At 41.1% G+C, this 19,051-nt stretch overlaps 1 protein-coding gene across 1 annotated transcript in view; it reads left to right on the top strand.

The window, feature by feature from the left end:
* The window catches only part of Rapgef5 (Rap guanine nucleotide exchange factor 5), a 219,137-nt gene that overhangs the window by 99,909 nt on the left and 100,177 nt on the right, over positions 1-19,051 (top strand). The window contains exons 8-9 of the mRNA XM_085698050.2: positions 687-754; positions 10,926-11,051. Of these exons, the coding sequence (XP_085554176.2) occupies positions 687-754; positions 10,926-11,051 (194 nt within the window). The remainder of the gene's footprint in view (positions 1-686; positions 755-10,925; positions 11,052-19,051) is intronic.

The raw sequence follows: 19,051 nt of genomic DNA, 5'->3' as shown, positions 1-19,051 counted from the left end.
GAAAGGGTCGTAAAATGCTTGACATGGAGGTCCAGAGGAAAGGACGAAGTGGACACAGGATTCTAGAGTTTGGAATTTTGTGGTGACAATGCACCCAGTAACTGAACCATAAAGAATCATTTCCTTTGTAATAAGACATTTATCGAGCCATCCAGAGCACAACTTACGCACACACGCATGTGTGCAGAGTTATATTCCCAGTTACTGGGGACGTTGAGGTAGGAGGATCCACTCAAGGCTTACCTTGATACCTTAGTAAGATGCAACTTAAAATAAAAATAAAAAGAGTGAATGACCTGTGAACACAGCTCCGCAGTAGAACGTGAAGCCCCTGGTTCAGTCCTCCATTAAAAAATAATAATTTAACGACTCTTCTAATTTAAAATGAATAAACACCCTTACTGTACCTGGAGTTCCTTTGGTAAAGTACAGCACTGAAAGGATGGTGTCAGGACGTGGAGGGATGGAGAGAAGAACTGGAGTTAACATCCCACTGGCGCTGGTTTAGTAGACGAGATGATGTGCACGGCGGACGTGTGACGGGAGTCTGCTATGTGAACAGCAACTGGGATTGCTGGGTTTGCATTTGATGAGTCCATTTTTCCCTGACAAGTTGTTGTCTGGAAAAAAATCACCTGAGACATTTTCTTATGACGCCATATATGTGTGCCTTTATTTTTAAACAGTTGAAGAAGATGGAAACACCGCCAAGCACGGAACAGTGACAGAGGCTAACGATGCTCCCGATCCTCAGGTATGATGCGGTCTGCCATAGTATAGCATCTTTCTCGGCTGTGGGTGGTTAGGTCATAAATGAGGCAGAATTGCTTTATGTGTTCTGTTATTACTCATTTTCATGGGAATAAACTGCTTAATTTTGACATAAAGGCATTTCCAAAGAAAGACTCTAAATTGTTCATACAATACTCCTCCTGTATCTGGGATGTTACTCTCTGTGATTTTAATTACTCACTGTCCAGACATATTAAAAAATAGAAAGGTCCCTCAGGTACGCAATTCACATGTTTTAAATTGTGTGTCACTCTGAGCAGTGTAGCTCCACCCTACCCAGGATGCAAAGTTTTTCTTTGTTCAAAGTAGCAATACTGTGTGCACTTCCTTCCATTAGTTATTAGAGAGCTGTTTACCAGCCCACCATCCTGGGGATTTCAGGACTTCTTCAGTTCGCCCTCCCAGGGTAGCCTGATAGAGCACAACACCCACGTCACTCATCTCCTCTCTTACCAGTCCTGTCATCCCGCGTCATCACAAAACGGGTGAAAAAGAACAAGACCATTTCCTATCATATATCGAGTTAGTTGTTGTCTCTTGTTATTACTTAGTGTTGTTAATCTCTTACAATGCTTAATGTATAAGCAGAAATGTATCATATGGATGTAAAAATAGGGAGTTCAGTACTATTTGTAGATTTAGGACTCACTGGGGATCTTAGTGTGTCTTCTTTGGATAAATGGTGGCTACTGTGTAATGATTGACAGAGGGCATACACTTCTTCCTCTTCTCTCTCCCTCCCTTCCTTGGTAGGTAGATAGGAAAGTAGGTAGGTAAGTAGGTAGATAGATAGATAGATAGATAGATAGATAGATAGATAGATAGATAGATAGATAGATACACAGATTGATTGATAGATGATAGATTTCACTTCCTTTTCTCCTCCTGTTCCTCCTCCTCCTCCTCCTCTTCCTCCTCCTTCTTCATTTTTTGAGACAGGGTTTCTCTGTAGCTTTGAAGCCTGTCCTGGAACTAGCTCTTGTAGACCAGGCTGACCTCGAACTCACAGAGATCCGCCTGCCTCTGCCTCCCCGAGTTCTGGGATTAAAGGCGTGCACCACCACCACCCAGCAGATTCCACTTCTTAAAGAAAGCAAAGAAGTAGAAGGAATTGGTCCTTATGACTGACTGTCTCTTCAAGCTGATAGAAGACAAGGAACTTGCAGACACATTATAACAATGCCTCAGCTGCCAGAGAACCTGTGCTGTTAATCCCTAATAGCGAAATCACAAATGAACAAGATTTTAAATTGTATACCTCAGTATCAACAACCATTCACTTTATATTTAAATGAAGTATTTGAAGACTCAGTATGGTTATCCTACTGCAGTTTGCTTTGAAGGTCCAAAATCTATTGATTGTCGTTGGAATAATCACTTTAGCTTTTGTCAGTCAGACTGTACAGGTTGTAATATTTTAATAAATTTATATTGCTATGATATGAATAATACTGTAGTTGAGTTTATATTGAGGCTTCAAGCATGCAAGAGTTCCCCAACTCTGCATTCATTATTCAGAGATTGATTAGATCATTCATTCATTAATGTAATGTTTCAAAATGTATAAGATACTATAGTATTGTTTGTTTTAAACTTATCCTATGGACAAAAATCTGTTTGAATGCAACTTTATTTCTCAAAAGGATACATGAATTGTGACTTTATTCAACAGTGGCATCTCCACACAGCTGTGAATTATGAGTGGTGTATGGCCAGGGTGATTTCAGGAAGAAGGAGGTTATGACCCTAATGTATCTGATAAAGCTTATTGCTGCCTATTCCATCAATAGAGACCCATCCATCTGTATGTGTGTGTGAACCTCCTGTCTTCATTGTAGAGTATATTTAAAGCAAGTTGACATTTCTCTTCTTTCTTCCCAGTGCATGATAAAACATAATACTGTGTAGAGGACTGTTCCACAGCTGTTGAAAACTTGGGGCATATGAAGGAGGAACACACCACCTATCCCCAGGAGGTGGCGTGTTGTTCTCTGTAGCTTTTCTCCCTATCAGAGAACTCCAATATCCCTTCACAAATGTTGGCATCTTTCTTCTATTCACAGTGTCTCTTTCTTCCTGAGAGATTTTGTTTCTGTGCTGTACTGTATAGCTAAAGTGAAGAGCGTGTTTACACTTGGTTCTGTACACAAGCCCTTCTTCCTTAGCTGTTGCCTTTAGTGAGCTCCTTAGCTGTTCTAAAACCTGTAAATTCCTGTAGGGTAGACTTTGTGCCATGCAAAACCTAGTATGCATAGAGTGTGTGTGTGTATGCACACATGTGTGTATATGTGTTTACACATACCTGTATGCACATGGAGGCCAGAGAGAAGGCCTTTTACTGAACCTGGAGCTAAGCTGGGGTCCGGCAAACCCCAGCCATGTTCCCTCTCCATGCCTCGCGGTGCTGGGGTCATAGGTATGCACATGGCCACACCCGGCTTTTCACGGGAGCACCGGACACTTGGCCTCCAGGCCTCATGCTTGTGCAACAAATGCTCTTACTGCAGAATCATCTCCTAGGCCCAGAAGAAGTGAATTTTAGTGATAAGGTAATGCAGTCATTGTTTTCAGATGTGAAATATTGCTCATTTGTCCTCTGTATGTCCTTTTCTAAAGGATTCCTGTCCATGTTTCATTCTCAGCCCCAAAGAAGTGGACCCACATTTTATGACTCCGTTTGTTGAGGAACAGACTTTTCATTGGCATCTGTAACGTTTCTCATGCTGAAAATCATGCGAACTTGAATTATGCAGTACAGAAAATTTTCTTTTTCCAAAAGAGACCTTGAAATAAGCTTTTAAATAACTCTTCTGACAGTTACACGTTAATTCTTCTCTTTTTCTGGCTTACCCGTGTTAGGTAAACTGTTCATAATTAATTTCACATAGGTAAAATTAAACAGACCACAAATATGAAAGTCTAGGTCAAGTTATCTTGCCTCTTTTGTCTATGACAAAACCCCCAAAATATATTAATAAATTCATGAGTCTCTTGAATTAAATTACTAAATTACAGAGCCATGGAAGGGCCCCCCAGAGAACATCTAGGTTTCATGTTGTATTTTCAGGACGACTGTCCTATAAACCTTAGAGGATTTGTGATATCTCTGGGCGCAAAGCCCTCCAGGGAATAAAGTGCCGTCCATAAGCTTCTCTGAAAGCTTTCCACAAGGTAGTTATTTTATATGTGGTGCTGTAAAATTACCTAATGAAAATATTAGTACCACAAAATCAAATGGAAACAGGAAAATCAAGACAGTGATATTCGTCTTTAATTAGAAAACATGAAATAAGTATAAAAGTTAAATTAATCTGAAACATACTTTTTAAAGTATTTAAAATGCAGATGTTGAATTCATGCATTGATATATCTGGTTCAGATAAAATCTCTTTCCTTATTTTAAGAAAGCAAAAACAACAACAACAAAAAATATCTGTATTTAAGATTCTCATCATGACATGAAGAGTTTCTCAAAAATTTGCGGTTTTGTAGAAACCAAGAATCTAGCTAGTGCCCCTCCCCTCATCCGTCCGTTGCTGATGATGGACACACTTGTTTACAGAGCTGTGTGTGGGACTGGGTGTCTGAGGGAGTCCTTGCAGGTCCTGTCCAGTGTGCCCAGCACACCCAGATGGGACCAGCCCTGCAGGCCTCATTTGCACACATTCCCTCTGACACTCAGGGCCACACTGGAAGCCAGGGAGGAGCAGGATTACCAGGGAGTCTGCTGAGGTTTTGTGGGATGGCAGCATCTCCTCTGTAGCAGGGCACAGTGAACACTGAGGGTGCCTGGAGCAGAAATAAGTCTCAGGTGCGAGCACGGAATCCTCTAGATAGCAGAAATTTGCCATTTTAAGAATACAATCTTTAGCGGGTTGGAAAGATGACTCAGTGGTTAAGAGTATTCACTGCTCTCCCAAAGGCCCTGTGTTCAATTCCCAGAACGCACATGGCAGCTCACAACTGTCTGATACTATCTTCTGGTTTGCAGACGTACATACAAAATACCCATATGCATTAAATAAATAAGTAAATAAATAAATCTAAAAGAATACAATCTTTAAAGAATGTTCATTATTTGCAAATATAAATCACCTCCCCCCACACAATTTCCTTGTCCTCCTGTCATAAAGGAGGGTACTTAATACACTTTACTCCTTTCTACCCTGCCTTGTACTGATTAAAAACATCATGATTTGTCCATATTTGACATCATCTCATATTATAGCGCCCATTAAAATTCTGACAAACAAGAAATATACCCTTAGGAGGACGGCTGGGATGGTGAAAAGTATTTAAAAGTAAAAATCAAATGGACCCTCGGTGATGCTCTCGATCAATGATTCTCAACATATAGATATTTATATTACATACAAGATATTTACATTACAATGCATAACAGTAGCAAAACTACAGTTATGAAGTAGCAACAAAAATAATTTTATGATTTGGAATCCTCGCATGAGGTGCAGTATTAAAGGGTTGCAGCATTAGGACCTACCACATCACTAGATTTCTGCAGTTCGGTTCCCTTGCAGGCCAGGAGATGACAACCACAGTCCCTGCCTGTGCCTGTGTTCAAATGTTACTGGACATAGCTTATTTCATCTGCTTACCCAACACTGCTTGCTGATCCAAGGCTTCACCTGAAGAGCCAAGTCGTTGCAACACATACCTGAGATGCTCACTGTCTGGCCTGATATGAAAATTTTGCAAATACTTGCTACTTTGATGTCTGCTATGTGCCTTTGTTTCTCATACCACCAGCATCTTCCCAATTCTTATTCTTAGTCAATAATTTCTGGAGACCTTCAGTAAAGAATCCTTGCGAGTTGCCACCATCAGACTCTGCCAGCCTACCTGCATGTTGCCTCCTGTTCCAGTAGTTGGAACATTGATATTTACATTTCTGTCTAGGGGTAGATCCTTATCTACTTTTCATACTCAAGGGTATTAATCTTGAAAACGTGATCACTCACAATCTCTCTCTCTTCCCCTCACCCTTCCTTTCCCTCTCATGTGATCAAATTTCCCTGTGTAGTACATGATTTCTAACACAGATAAATATGCTGAAGCTCCCCTTGTCTGGGCTCTGTCGAGCCAGCAGAACTGTTCTCATCATTCCTGCACAAGGCCCCGTCTGTCACAGTATCCATGGTAAACTGTCTCCTCCTCAAAATCACAGATTACCTTTGTCAAACTGATAGTTATTTGGAAACATCATATCTGATACTCCAGCAGCAGACAGGTAGATCCCACCCCCAGCAGCAGACAGGTAGATCCCACCCCCACCAGCAGACAGGTAGATCCCACCCCCCAACAGCAGACAGGTAGATCCCACCCCCCAACAGCAGACAGGTAGATCCCACCCCCAGCAGCAGACTGGTAGATCCCACCCCCAGCAGCAGACTGGTAGATCCCACCCCCAGCAGCAGACTGGTAGATCCCACCCCCAGCAGCAGACTGGTAGATCCCACCCCCCGCAGCAGACAGGTAGATCCCCCCCAACAGCAGACTGGTAGATCCCACCCCCAGCAGCAGACTGGTAGAACCCCAGTCTCCTTCCCCGCCAGCACACACAGGATGGAACCTTTTGGTCCACCAGATTTCCCCTGAAGCTGCTCATTCTTCCTGTCTCCTTTCTGATTCCCTGTATCCTCCCACTTTGAAACATTGCAGTCAGCTTATTGATTTATAGCCCTGGATTCCAACAACCAAAGCAATACTGACAATGCTCTGGATGGCCCAGGCATCCTGCCCCGACCCTCCCACAAACGACCAAGCCCCACCCTAGTGGACTTTGAGTAGGCGCCTTCCTTCCATAGTCTCCCAATATTTACAAACTCTGGTGAAACTCCCAAATAGCGTCTGTTGCCACTGCTTTGGAAGCGCATCGAGACGGCCCTCAAGTCTGTCGTCTCCTCCACTGTCTCCTTCACTTTTCTAGCTCCAGCTGCTGCATCCTCCCCGCTGGACACAACGCTCCTCTAAACTGTGCATCTGTTTGTGATAACTGTCTGCTGAAGCCATTCCAAAAATTTCATCTGGTCCAAAACAAGAATACAAACTTTTTATAGGCAAAACATTGTCATGTATTTTAATAATATTCATTGTCTTACAGAACAGTTAATAACAAATTTATGGACAGCATAATTTTATAGCATACCTGATGTCATTAGCTCATATCTTGACAAAGAAGCATAATTTTAAGAAGTAACATAGCTCATTTTTATGAAGACTAGTTATTATAACTCTCACTATTAAACTAAAATTTATATTCTGTTAATTTTGTATATTTGTTTTTCTTTTAATTAAATGCAGTATTGTCCTGTTGATATAAAATTCCATGTGTTCAATATCCAACTTGACTCTTCCAAAAATCAAAGAACCTGATTCTTCATTTCATTGTTGTGAGAATTTTTATGATTATTTTATTTTACTTTAAAATTTGAATTGAACATATTTATTGTTGGCAATACAAAGTATATACAGCAGGTAATAGTAATATTAGGCAAAGCTATACCACTAAACTAAATCTCCAGGATAGAATAAATTTACTTTTAACTGAAACACACACATAACAAATGCATACCATGTGACATTTCAGTGTATTTATGCATCCTATAAGTTGAAATCAGGATAAACATATTTATTTAAATATTTTTTATTTATTAATAACAGAGACTTTAAAATGGCATGTGCTCAACTATGTTCATAGCAGCATTGTTTGTCATAGCCATAACCTGGAAACAGCCTAAATGCCTCTTGATCGAAGAATGGATAAGGAAAATGTGGTGCATTTACACAATGGAGTACTACACAGCAGAGAAAAATAACGACATCTTGAATTTTGCAGGCAAATGGATGGAGCTAGAAAACATCATTTTGAGTGAGGTAACCCAGATACAGAAAGATAATTATCACATGTACTCACTCGTAAGTGGTTTTTAAACATAAAGCAAAGAAAACCAGCCCACAAATCACAACAATGGAGACCCTAAGAGAGAAATACATAGATCTAATCTACATAAGAAGTAGAAAAAGACAAGATCTCCTGAGTAAATTTGGAGCATGGGGACCTTGGGAGAGGCTTGAAGGAGAGGGGAGAGGCAGATAGGAGAGCAGAGAAAAATGTAGAGCTCAATAATAATCAATTAAAAAATACATTATCCTTGCTTTGGGAAAAATATACTGACTAGTGTCACCTCATGGGGCTACATTTTTAAATTTTTTTTTAATTGCAAACAGGTTTTTTTTGTGCACTCTGTTCTGATTCCAGTGCCCTCTGATCCCCACCAGCTCCTCTAAGATCCTCCTCCGCCCCCCTCCCATCTAAATTCACATCCCTTCTGTCTGTTCTCTCCTTTAAAAGCAAGACAAAGACAGTGGTGGCTCATGCCTTTAGGAAACAGAGACAGGTGAATCTCTGTGAGTTTGAGACCAGCCTAGCACAGAACAACTTCTAGGACAGCCAGAAAAACTCTGTCTCAGAAAACAAAAAATAAAAAAATCAAACAATCATCTAAAGAATAATAATAAAATAAGATAAAGCAAAACCAAGCAGACCAGAATAGAAACAAACAGAAGAAAAAGCACAAGAAACAGATAGATAGACACAAAGACACACACAGTCCCGTACACAAGATTCCCGTAGAAGCCAATAAGTGGAAGCCATAATTTATGTGCAAAGGACCTGTAATGTTTCTTTTAAAATGTCTTGTCAAAACATTGTAAGACAAAGGACCTGCAAAGATATTGTTGAGTTATTTTTGTGTTGACCATCTGCTTCTGGGCATGAGACCTGCCCTTAAGAGTAGTTTGTATCTCCTGTGAGAGTCCACTGAAAAGAATTAATTCTTCATTTGCAAGTGGTTATCAAATGGAGATAGTTTCTGGGGTTGCGATGGGGGCTTGTGTCCCCTTCTGTCTTCTGAAATCCCATCTGGTGCAGACCCAGGCTGGCCCTGTGCGCACTGCTGCAGTCCTGCCCTCATCGGTCCTGCTGGGTTTACAAGGCCCTGTTTCCTTGCTGCCCTCCATCCTTTGGTTTTTACGGTCTTTCTGCCTTTTCTTCCACAGAGTTCCTTGAGCTCGGAGGAGGGATTTGATACAGACGTCCCATTTAGTACGATAAACTTCTTATGTAGCCTGCTCCTCTCTGACCACCTCACCAATTAGCCTCTGACCTGTTTGCCCTACCAGGATGATATTCCCTTTCTTGGCCCTTCAGCATCCAAGCCCACCAAGCCTCAGGGTCCTTGTTCTTCTGCTTAGAACATACTTGTGTGGGAATTGACATCATCTTTTCCTTGATCCTTTTAGGTTGCTGTTCAAGTGTCGTCTTCTTAGAAAACCTCCTGATTCTGGGGTGACCTCTAATCGTGAGGGGTGACCCCTCATGCTTTCCTGTCATATACCACTTAGTATTTCCTTTTTATTTTATGTTACAGACGCTTCTTCCTCCAATGAATGTACACTCCAGGGACATGGGAGACTTCAGGGCATTTAAGTCTATAACTTTAGGATTTATTGTGGGTAGTTATCAAGTAAAGTCTATTGAATGAATGTATAAGATAAAATAGACAACCAGAGATATGGATCTGGAGAATATTAAATGATGTTGCAATAAAATTGTTTACTACTAGAAAGATTGTGTTATTGGATAAGCGATAGCACTTGTTCAAGTTGCTTTAAAGGGCAGTGCTATGCTCATGGACCGATAGGAAATAACTTCAAGAGTTATCTGGTGTGGTGTGGGACTTCCCAGCAGCGGGGCTGTCCACCACGTACAGGATGTCTTAAGATAAACTGAGGTCCTTATCCAAGGAAACTTAGGAAAGAAACTAAAAATATCACTTGTGAGGAATGTTATAAGCTTAAACCTCATGCTGGGAGAATTCTGCTTGCTGCCCTCTAGGGGTCCGTGATGGCTGCTTGGAAAATTCCTTTTCTTCAGAGCCCTTGGGAATGGAGTTGTAGTTGTTGCTCTGCGTGTCTGCTTTTGTTTCCGTGATGCCATTTGATAGCATGGCTGCTTTCACGTTAGCCGCTGAGACAATGAAGCTCACCGGGCAGTGGTGGCACACGCCTCTAATCCCAGAACTTGGGAGGCAGAGGCAGATGTACTTTTGTGAGTTTGAGGCCAGCCTGAACTCCATAGTGAGTTCTAGAACAGCCAGAGCTGTTACACAGAGAAACCGTGTCTCGAGCGTTGGGGGCGGCGGGGACAGGGAACAGCAAACATGAAACTTGAGTGCTCTTGCAAGCTCTATCCCCATATTTGGTCTCATTACGGAGTATATTTAAATCCTGTAGGTTATGTTGGGTAAATAAAGATTCAGTGGTTTTGACTAATTCTGCCAAGCTAACTTCAGGTTTCTTTATTAGATCATGCCTTGGTATGTTTGTGTGAACCATTTAGGAAAGAATTTGAGTAGAGATAGTTTATAATCTCTGCGTTAGAATGACTTTTTTTTTTCTGTTCCAAACGCCTAGATTTACCTCCTTCCTATTATCACTACTTGAGACCTTCACTATATAAAGAATATATGATGCTTGGTGGGTTGCTTCTAAATGCTCAGGAGCACTGACATTGCTTTACTCGCAACTTTATAGTAATTTTCCAGTTGTGGGAAAAAGAAAGTTTATCCCATAATCTTCTTGCCAACTGTGTTTGTCCATGGAATGATCCCCTCACGCTGAAGAACTGGGAGCTGTAGACTGTTATTTTTAGGACTCTGTATCACTTCACCCTTTTTGCCAGAATGGTTCCTGGCTAACTTTCCCATGAATTTTTAACCTTTTGCTGGGCTTTGCTTATGTAACAGGAAACAGGCTGTCAGGAACAAACAAATACCAGCCTATCAGGCACACACGTAGTAGCAAATGATGTAGTTTGCCCTGCCCGCTCTTAAAGTAGACTGATACATGCGCTCGATTTGAAGTCTCTGGCGTGGTATCTCTACATTAAGATAAGACAGATTTAACTTTGGAAAGTCAAAATCTTCTACAAAGGCCATGATTTGATTCAGGTCACAGGGAAAATGCACTTCATATAAAGTGAACTCTGAGGTGGTGTCATGTCCTGGGACTGTGGATTTAAGTATATCTTCGCTTTTTCTCCAACTCTTAAGGCTGGAGTAATGTGCAAGCTTCAAGAGAGAGATGATATCGCACGTATCGAGCTGGTACAAAGGCTGGCAAGAGAAAACTGTCAGTTTCTACAGGCAGACAAAAAAGAGCCGGAGAAATCTGAGCAGGTAAGCCCCTTTCCTCTTGGGGATGTGTATTAGAATGGGTGGGAAAATGGTTGTACATATGAAGGCAAAAATCTTGTATTTGGAATTGTTTAGGATTTTACTTCTGCACGCAGCCTTCTCAGTAAAGATGGTAGATGCTCTGAACTCTGCAGCTAGCGGTTTTGGAACCGGTTTTGTAAGAGAACTCTTCTCAGAAGTAAGCCATATAGAAATGTAGACAGCCATGAATGCATGTCTGTCATGATTCTGAGTGGATAGCTTCCCAGTCTTACACTGTAAATATTGTTCCATTAAATAGTACAGAGAACATAGAGTTTTGAAAGACTGTTCCAATGTACTTTTATGTTTACCTTGGTTATGGATCTCATTTCCAGAGGAATGTATCCTGAGTCACTAGGAACAGATAAGGCCAGAAAACCAGACTCTAGCTGCTCGCACTGGGGGCGGGTCAGATGGAGACTTCCCAGGAGATTCTGAGTGCTGTGTCCAACAAGAGTGACTTTGTACGGCTACAGTGGAAGCTGGGGGAAAGGACGGGTTACTGGGTCCACTGAAAGCCGTTATTCAGCCGGACCTCAGAGCTGAGAATGCTGCCCTCAGGCCGGGGAGACAATGTAGCCACTTTCTTTGCCACTTATTGTGATCCAATGATTGTTATTTGTCAGACTTGGCTCTTCCTGGCCAGGACTGCTCACAAAGGAGAACAGTTGCTTGTCTTTCTATGGCTGTAGTGTTTGCTTCACATTTTATTTTCATACCCTTCCAGGGGAGATGCTGTTACATGCTTTTTCAGCCTTAAGTCTGTCCATACAAATGATAGGGTTTTATTGAGCAAGAGATGGGTTAGGACCTTCAGGGCTAGCTGTTTAGCCGACTAACATGGAATATTTTCAACAGTTTGGCTTAGCAGTGTGACAGTTGTTGTCTCAAGTGGTGGGAAAGATAAGATAATTTCAGAGTCTTGAGATCAAACTGTTGCAGGGCCAGCTGTTGGCTTTAAAGTATTCTTGGAAGACTCAGACACCAACCTTTTGCTGCGTATTATAGAAAAGTTCAAGGATTTCTTTAAGGTGTTAAAAGGACCCTAAAGTTTGCCTGTGTCCCAGCCTAACTCTTACCCCATCATATCCTTGGAATATTTGTTTGTCTTAGTTGTAGCTTCAACTTCTCCAGGTGCTGTTCCTCTGGATTCATTTTAATTAGGAAACCCGTAGGTTTCATTTGCTTTTTGATTTTAAAATGCACTGTGAGTCTTAATTATCGATGGTGTGAAAACATGCCTTAGTTTAATTGGGGGCGTTTGTCTTTTCTAGTTGTTTTTTAAATGACTGCTATATCTTATGGGTGATTGCAAGTGAGATGCGTTGAACCTGTGACAGCTTGAAATAGGGCAGAGTTGATCCAAGTCAAATGGCAGAGTCTTACGCACAGAGACTGAAGGTAGGCTTCAGCCATGAAGAACTCGGTGCTAGTCACAAGATACCAGTGTTGCCTTTGCTTTGTAATTGTTTTAATCTGGAATATTATAGTTATACCTAGTGAGACTGTAATTCCCTCAAAGCATAGAACTCGGAAGCTGGTGCTAGTCGTTGGTAAGACTGTTAAAGGAGCCAGAAATTTCAAGTGTGAAGATTTGCAACTTGGTTTATGATTATTTTCTTTCTTACCTTTAAAACTTTTAAAGTTTCTAAAATATAGTTTTCACAGTGATTTTTTTTAGTTCTTACTTGAATGTCATTTGGCATTTACATCTCTGAAATGTTTGCTTCTAAGAGTAAAGAAGATGTATAAACAAACATTGGAATTATGGCTTTTTCCAGTAGACTTTCCCATTGAGCTTAAAGCAAGGAAAAGTGATTATCAAGGACTTTCCTGTCTGACTGGCAAATGTCTACTCAGCTGCCTGTGACCTCCATCTGCAGGATGACACCACTTGTCAGTCAGCACCCAGAGCTCAAACTGATGTGCTGTTCATAAAGGAATGGCTATATATTAGGTGCCTGTATGTTCTCACAATCCAAGCCTTCTGACCTTATTTTAACCTTCATATCTTGAGAATCTGTTTTAACAATACCTTTGCTAAGCTCAGTGTTCATGAGCTTCAGTTTCTTTGCAATCTCAGGTCTCCGCTCGTGGACACTCAGCGGAAGCACACAGCACAGGCAGAGGAAACTGCAACTCACCCATGTAAACCCAAGCCCACCGCTTCCTCCTCTCATTTCCACAGTAATAACCCAATCCTGCAATTGTGTACAGATTTCCTTTCTTTCATTATTTTAAAATCCTTTATCTACCTCATCTACCTTTCCTGGCTGAAGCTAAGTAAGGGTGGCAACGTTTCAGTTAGAATCCCAACTGCCTGTAGATTGTTCTTTTTACTCAGCCGTATTGTCATATTCTCCAGTTGCAGAACACTGGGCATGGCATAAAGTTAGTGAAACTCAGCCCTTGTGACTCTTATTGCCCTACTACAAATTTAGGGTGGTAGAGACTTTTGAATGGGCATTTCTAGTATTTTCTTAAATTGTCAAATGCTATGATTATGAATTCATGTAATCATAAAATGTCTTGCTCTACTTATACCAAGGTGTTTCATAAGGGAAAATTGGAAATGCAGTTTGCATGTTTCTCAGGAATCACTCAGCGTAACTATTTTCTGTTAACTAGCTATAGGCAAAATTGAGCCTCACTCATTTATAAGTGTTGATCATTAATATGTGAAGACTTAACAAGAGGGTAAAAATGAAACTGTCTTCTAAACATTATGATGCAGAATTAACATTGGGTCATTAATTCTTTGAAGAAATTGACTTCTTCTGTACGCATATATTTGTAATGCTTACTTCTATGGTTATATCAGTAGAGAAAAGGAGCAACAGGAATTCTGCACATGACCTTGGAGGGTGACCAATGGTCAGAGAGAAGAGCATGGCAGGGGAGAGCCTTTTATTGTTGGTTCATGGGTAATAGAAAGCGGTTGGCGGAAAGGAAGGCTAAAATGCAATTGTGAAAGACATAGAAAGCCACCCGAGTGAGTTTAGACTTGTCTTTTTGGCAAGGGAGAGCCATCAAAGAAGACAAGTAACATGGCTCGTTGTGGGTTTTGTCAGGTCTTTCTGGCTTCAGTTCAGAGGAATAATTGGGTGAGGAAGTGGAAAATGCTGGCGAGAATCTTCCAAAAGCTGTTGTAGTCGGTCCGGTGAGAGGCGTTAGGCTGTGGGAACTGAGAAGGCGGTGGATGGGAGCTGTGTAGGCATGAAGTGGCAGAACTCGATGATTGATAATTGGGAATTCATGTCCTGTTTCATATGAAAATTTTTGAATACTGATTTTTGTTTCTTGAATTCAGAGTAGAAATAAGTATGCTGTGGTTATTTTTTTGTTGTGTTTTTGTTTTATCTTTTGAGACAAAATCTCCCTGTGTGACTCAGGGCGGCTTGAATTCATTGTCCTCCGGCCTTACTTCTCTGAGTGCTGGGATTATAAGTCTGTAACAGCATTCCTGGCCAGGATGCTCTGTTTATCACCAGAATGACTGCCCACTTTGGGGCTTTGTCCCAAATCCACAGAAGCCATTGACTTCGCTTTGTTTTGACCGTGTTTTAACCATTTGACCGTGTGCTGAGACTGTTTGATATCTCAATATGTATCTGGTTTATGAGTTGCTAGTTGGCTAACAGTGTGGACACCACATAAACTTTTTTCCCAAAACAATCCCCTTGAAATATCTTAAAAGAGCATCTTTTTTTATCCCTATTCTTTTGGCCAAATTTTGCTGTTAGCTGCAGCACTATCTACTTTGTTCAGAAGACATCTCTGTTATTGTCAGGCTTCTTGTAACCTATGTGTTCTGAGTTACTCTGACTAATACGTTATTCAAGGATGTTCTCTTCATATCTATTCATTTATAAAACTTTTACTTAGGCTGATATCACAGAGAATTTAGAACAACTGTGCTGGCTCCTGCTCCTCCGGAAGTTAATCTGGTTGTGAAGGGAAGACATTATGATGACTGAGCATTCTGCAGGAAGGATGTATTGAGAGCCCACCCACAAGACAAACATGTGAGGAGGGGATTTCCAGCTGGGGATACCAGATCCTCGCTGTCACACAGATAGGATTTGGTATGGGTTTTATAGTAAATTTGGGTTGGGCTTAATTCTAATTCCAGTCTGGTGGATTGGAAAGCTGAGGGGGATGGTGGTTAGGTAGGGCTGGGCTTGGACAACTCCACTGTGGTTGCCTTGGGAGTACATCTTCCCTCAGCACTTGTTGTTGGAGTAAGGACACAGAGCTAGGAAGAAGTAAGAGGACAAAAGTCATGGTATCTCTGAGGAAGAAGAAATGAATGAGACAGGCAGCCCTGGACAAAGAGGACAGAATCATGGGATCATTACCACAGGGACTCAAGGAAACGCTGGGGTACTTGGTACTCTGCACATTTTACGTCAGTAAAACAGATGTGCTCAAGTTTCTGCTTAGACGTGGGTGCTATTTTCTGGAATGCAGCTGCAGTATTAACCATGACACAAAACTGTTTCTCTTGAAATGTAGCTCATGTTTTATGTGCATGAGCTATACCAGCAGTAGCTATCGAAGACTCCCCAGTTCCCACTTGTAGAAACTCTATGGAAGCAGTTGTTCGGCGGGACCTTCCTGAGGAACTTTGTCTCCACCCTGCCTCTTTCCACCCAGTTTTCTTCAGTTCCTTTGTTAAGTCTGCGGACCCACCCGACTTCCTTCCCTTCTTCTAATTCATTCTGAGATATGGGTGGGATGGGGACTTGGCGCATTCTGAAACTGAATCTTGGCATGGTCTGCTGCCTACCCCAGGGAAGAAAGCTCCCTATCGCTCCCACTGGACCGGAATTTCCTTTTCTGTTTCCTGCAGCCTCATCCTGGAACTCTACAGACGTCAAAGGGGCTCCTTGTTTAAGGCTTGCTGAGAAGTGGTTTAGTGAATTCTGGCTGCTGTCATTCCTAGTTTATATATTCAAAGTTAGTTTCTATGACTTTCTTTTAAAAACAGGGCTAAATGTAGGGTGGCATCTTTCTACTCTATATAAAATACTAAAACGGAATTTATTTTATCATACAATTTATTTTCAAATTTACAAATATATATATAGGTAAGAATAATTTCAAATACTCTCACCAGTATTTAAAGTTTGTCATTAAAATGATTTAACTTAAAAACTTCTTAAAGAGGAATAGAAATTTCTAGTATCATTGTTTATACTGAAAGACAGAATTTAGATGTACATTAATTCTGAAGACTTTACATTGCCCATCTGTAGACAGGAAATCACCACGTTGAAATCATGTTACCTTTCTGGATAACAAGACCCTGACTTTGGGATTGAGTTGGTATTAAAGCTATCTGTTCATAGGAAATGGGCTTCCTTCAGTGACTTATTTTGGTCCATTTTGAATCAATGTCAATCTGGCCTCAGAGTGACAGTTGATCTGGCCACAGAGTAATACAGTAAGTAGGTGATGGTTAATTTTTGTTCCCAAGAAGTTTACAATCTAGAATAGAATAGATTTCTAACATGAGGGACACAAATTCCTTCAAGTGTTTAGTGAGGTTTCAATAATTCCGTTTTTCAGGTGTTAGAATGAGAGGCGTGGACCCAGGAGATAATCTCACAGTGGCAGCTGTGCATGCTCTCGCCTATGTGGGAACAGGACTTGGAGTCTGACTTACCCTGTGTGCTCCTGGAATTCCAGACTTTTATTTTTCTCTCTCCAAATGGCAGTGAAATTGCCAGTGTCTCGGGCTGCCTAACGCTGTCTGGCGGAGCCATCTGCTCACTGACTGTTGTTTTAGGTTCTCACAAGAAGCCCATTGCAAATTCTCCCCCCTCACACACATCTTTAAATTAACTTCCATGTATTTAAGAAGAAAATTTGACAATTTTTCATTATGATATTTTTTTCTGAATACGTTCAAGTTTATTTTGAAAGCCCAGATAAGATGGTGAATTCTAGTTTAGTTAGCTTGATTTATCAAACTTCAAGGGATCTTTTTTCTGTGCTGTACAAGTGTTCTCTAACTTTATTGGGTTCTCATATTGTAAAACTAAAGTAGCCATATCATCTCCACCATGGTTAGGAACTCATTAAAATGATGTATAGGAAAGCAGATTATTTTTCTTGGCTGTGGTCTCCCTTACCTCCCTTGCATGGTAGCTCTTTCTAGAACCTTGGCAATACTATAATACTTTCCTTCTCTACCTCCATGCATAAGTGATCTAGACTAATGTAACACTATGTCAGTACTTTGTCAGCTGTGGTCTGGGCAAGTAACTATAACTCGGTGGCAAACTGGTTTTATTTAGGTTTATAGTGGGTACTTGAAGACAGACTATTATGGAAAAGATGCCCAAGCAGATGGAGCTTCTCTGGGAACTATGTACCAGTGAAGAAAGGAAAAGAAGAACTATGGAAGAGGAGAGAGGTGGATGCAGTGACTCATGGTGTTCCTTGTCTCCAGGGAACTGTCCAGACACAATCACCCTTGTCGAGCAGCTATGCATGGGAATCCAAGGTTCACTTCAGTTTTCCATGTGGGAGGTGGGATTGCAGATGTGTGAACACTTTGAATAGAGACTTCAAGTAGTCAGGAGATATGCACAATCTACTCCAAGGCAGAACGTAAGAGGGTGTAATCAGAAGGTTTAAGCATTTTAGAGAGAGGAAAGACAGGTATGATGGCCTACGAGGACATGGCAACTGGAGGATTAGTCAAGCAGCCTCAGCATTGTGTGCTTGGTAGATACAGGGCTGGGTGGCAAGGCCTGAGGGTGCAGAACCTGGGAGTTTAGCCTAGTTCTTGTAACAGCATGATTCTGAGCTTAGGACCCCACTCTGGGGAAACTCTGAAAAGCTCTTGTGAAGATTTGTGAGAGCATTGGTTGCAGCATTTGAGATTCCTCTGCTGAAGGACAGGGATGACTTTGAGCGGGAAGAAGGGGTCACATCCACCCCTTATCAAGCCTGCTTTCTGGCTCCTTTCCTATGGTCTTCACTCTAGTTTGACATGAAGGAATAGCCAGCATGTACATTCCAGGGCTTGGGTGACAGCTCAGCTCTGGACTCAGTGCCAGAGAAGACAGAACGTGTACGTATAGCCCACTTTCACTTTGTTATCTTTTCCGTAAAATAAGCCACTGCATTGCATGTATCTCTAGTAAGTTGACTTGACTTGGATTAGCCTGGGCGCTGTGAAATCAAGTGTGAGCATACGTGCACGAACAGTGAGGAAGCTCTTGTTGATACGCGTCTGGCGCACACACACTTAAGTTCAACATACTCTGTGCTATGCATGCCTCAATGGATTCACAGAGTTTACACAACTGAAGAGATTCAGATACATGAGCTGAGAAAGGAGAATAAAAGGAAGTTATAAAAGATTTTCATGTAGAATGTGAAAACCCTTTATCCTCCTACAGTGGGAAGTGGGTGAGAAGGAAAAATCCCATCTGGTATCTGGCAGCCCTGAATGTTGTGTTAAGGTAACAAAAATAGAGGAGTGCTAAAATATCCTAATGGAACACGACAGCCTGTGGGCTAGTGTGCAGTCCACATTTTTCTAATCAGTCATGCTAAATATCCATCTTTTTTAAAAACAAGACTATGTTCATATTTGCCATTACATGAAAAATTTGTCTTTAACTTTTTTAAATTGATTTTATATATGTCCATGTATGTCTTTCTTAGGATCGTCATTGTTGTCTAGGTTCTCTAGAATTGTGAATTGTAGGCTGATTTTTCTTTGTTTTATTTCTAAGAGCCACTTAAGAGTGAGTACATATGATATTTGTCTTTCTGGGTCTGGGTTACCTCACTCAATATAATGTTTCCTAGATCCATTTATTTGCCCACAAATTTCAAATGTCATTATTTTTTTCTGCTATGTAGTACTCCATTGTGTAAATGAACCCCATTTTCCTTATCAATTCTTCAGTAGAGGGGCATTTAGGTTATTTCCAGGTTCT

The sequence above is a fragment of the Myodes glareolus genome, chromosome 11, assembly GCF_982192425.1.
Source record: "Myodes glareolus chromosome 11, mMyoGla1.1, whole genome shotgun sequence".
Lineage (NCBI taxonomy): Eukaryota > Metazoa > Chordata > Mammalia > Rodentia > Cricetidae > Myodes > Myodes glareolus.
This window is presented reverse-complemented; position numbering and strand designations above follow the sequence as displayed.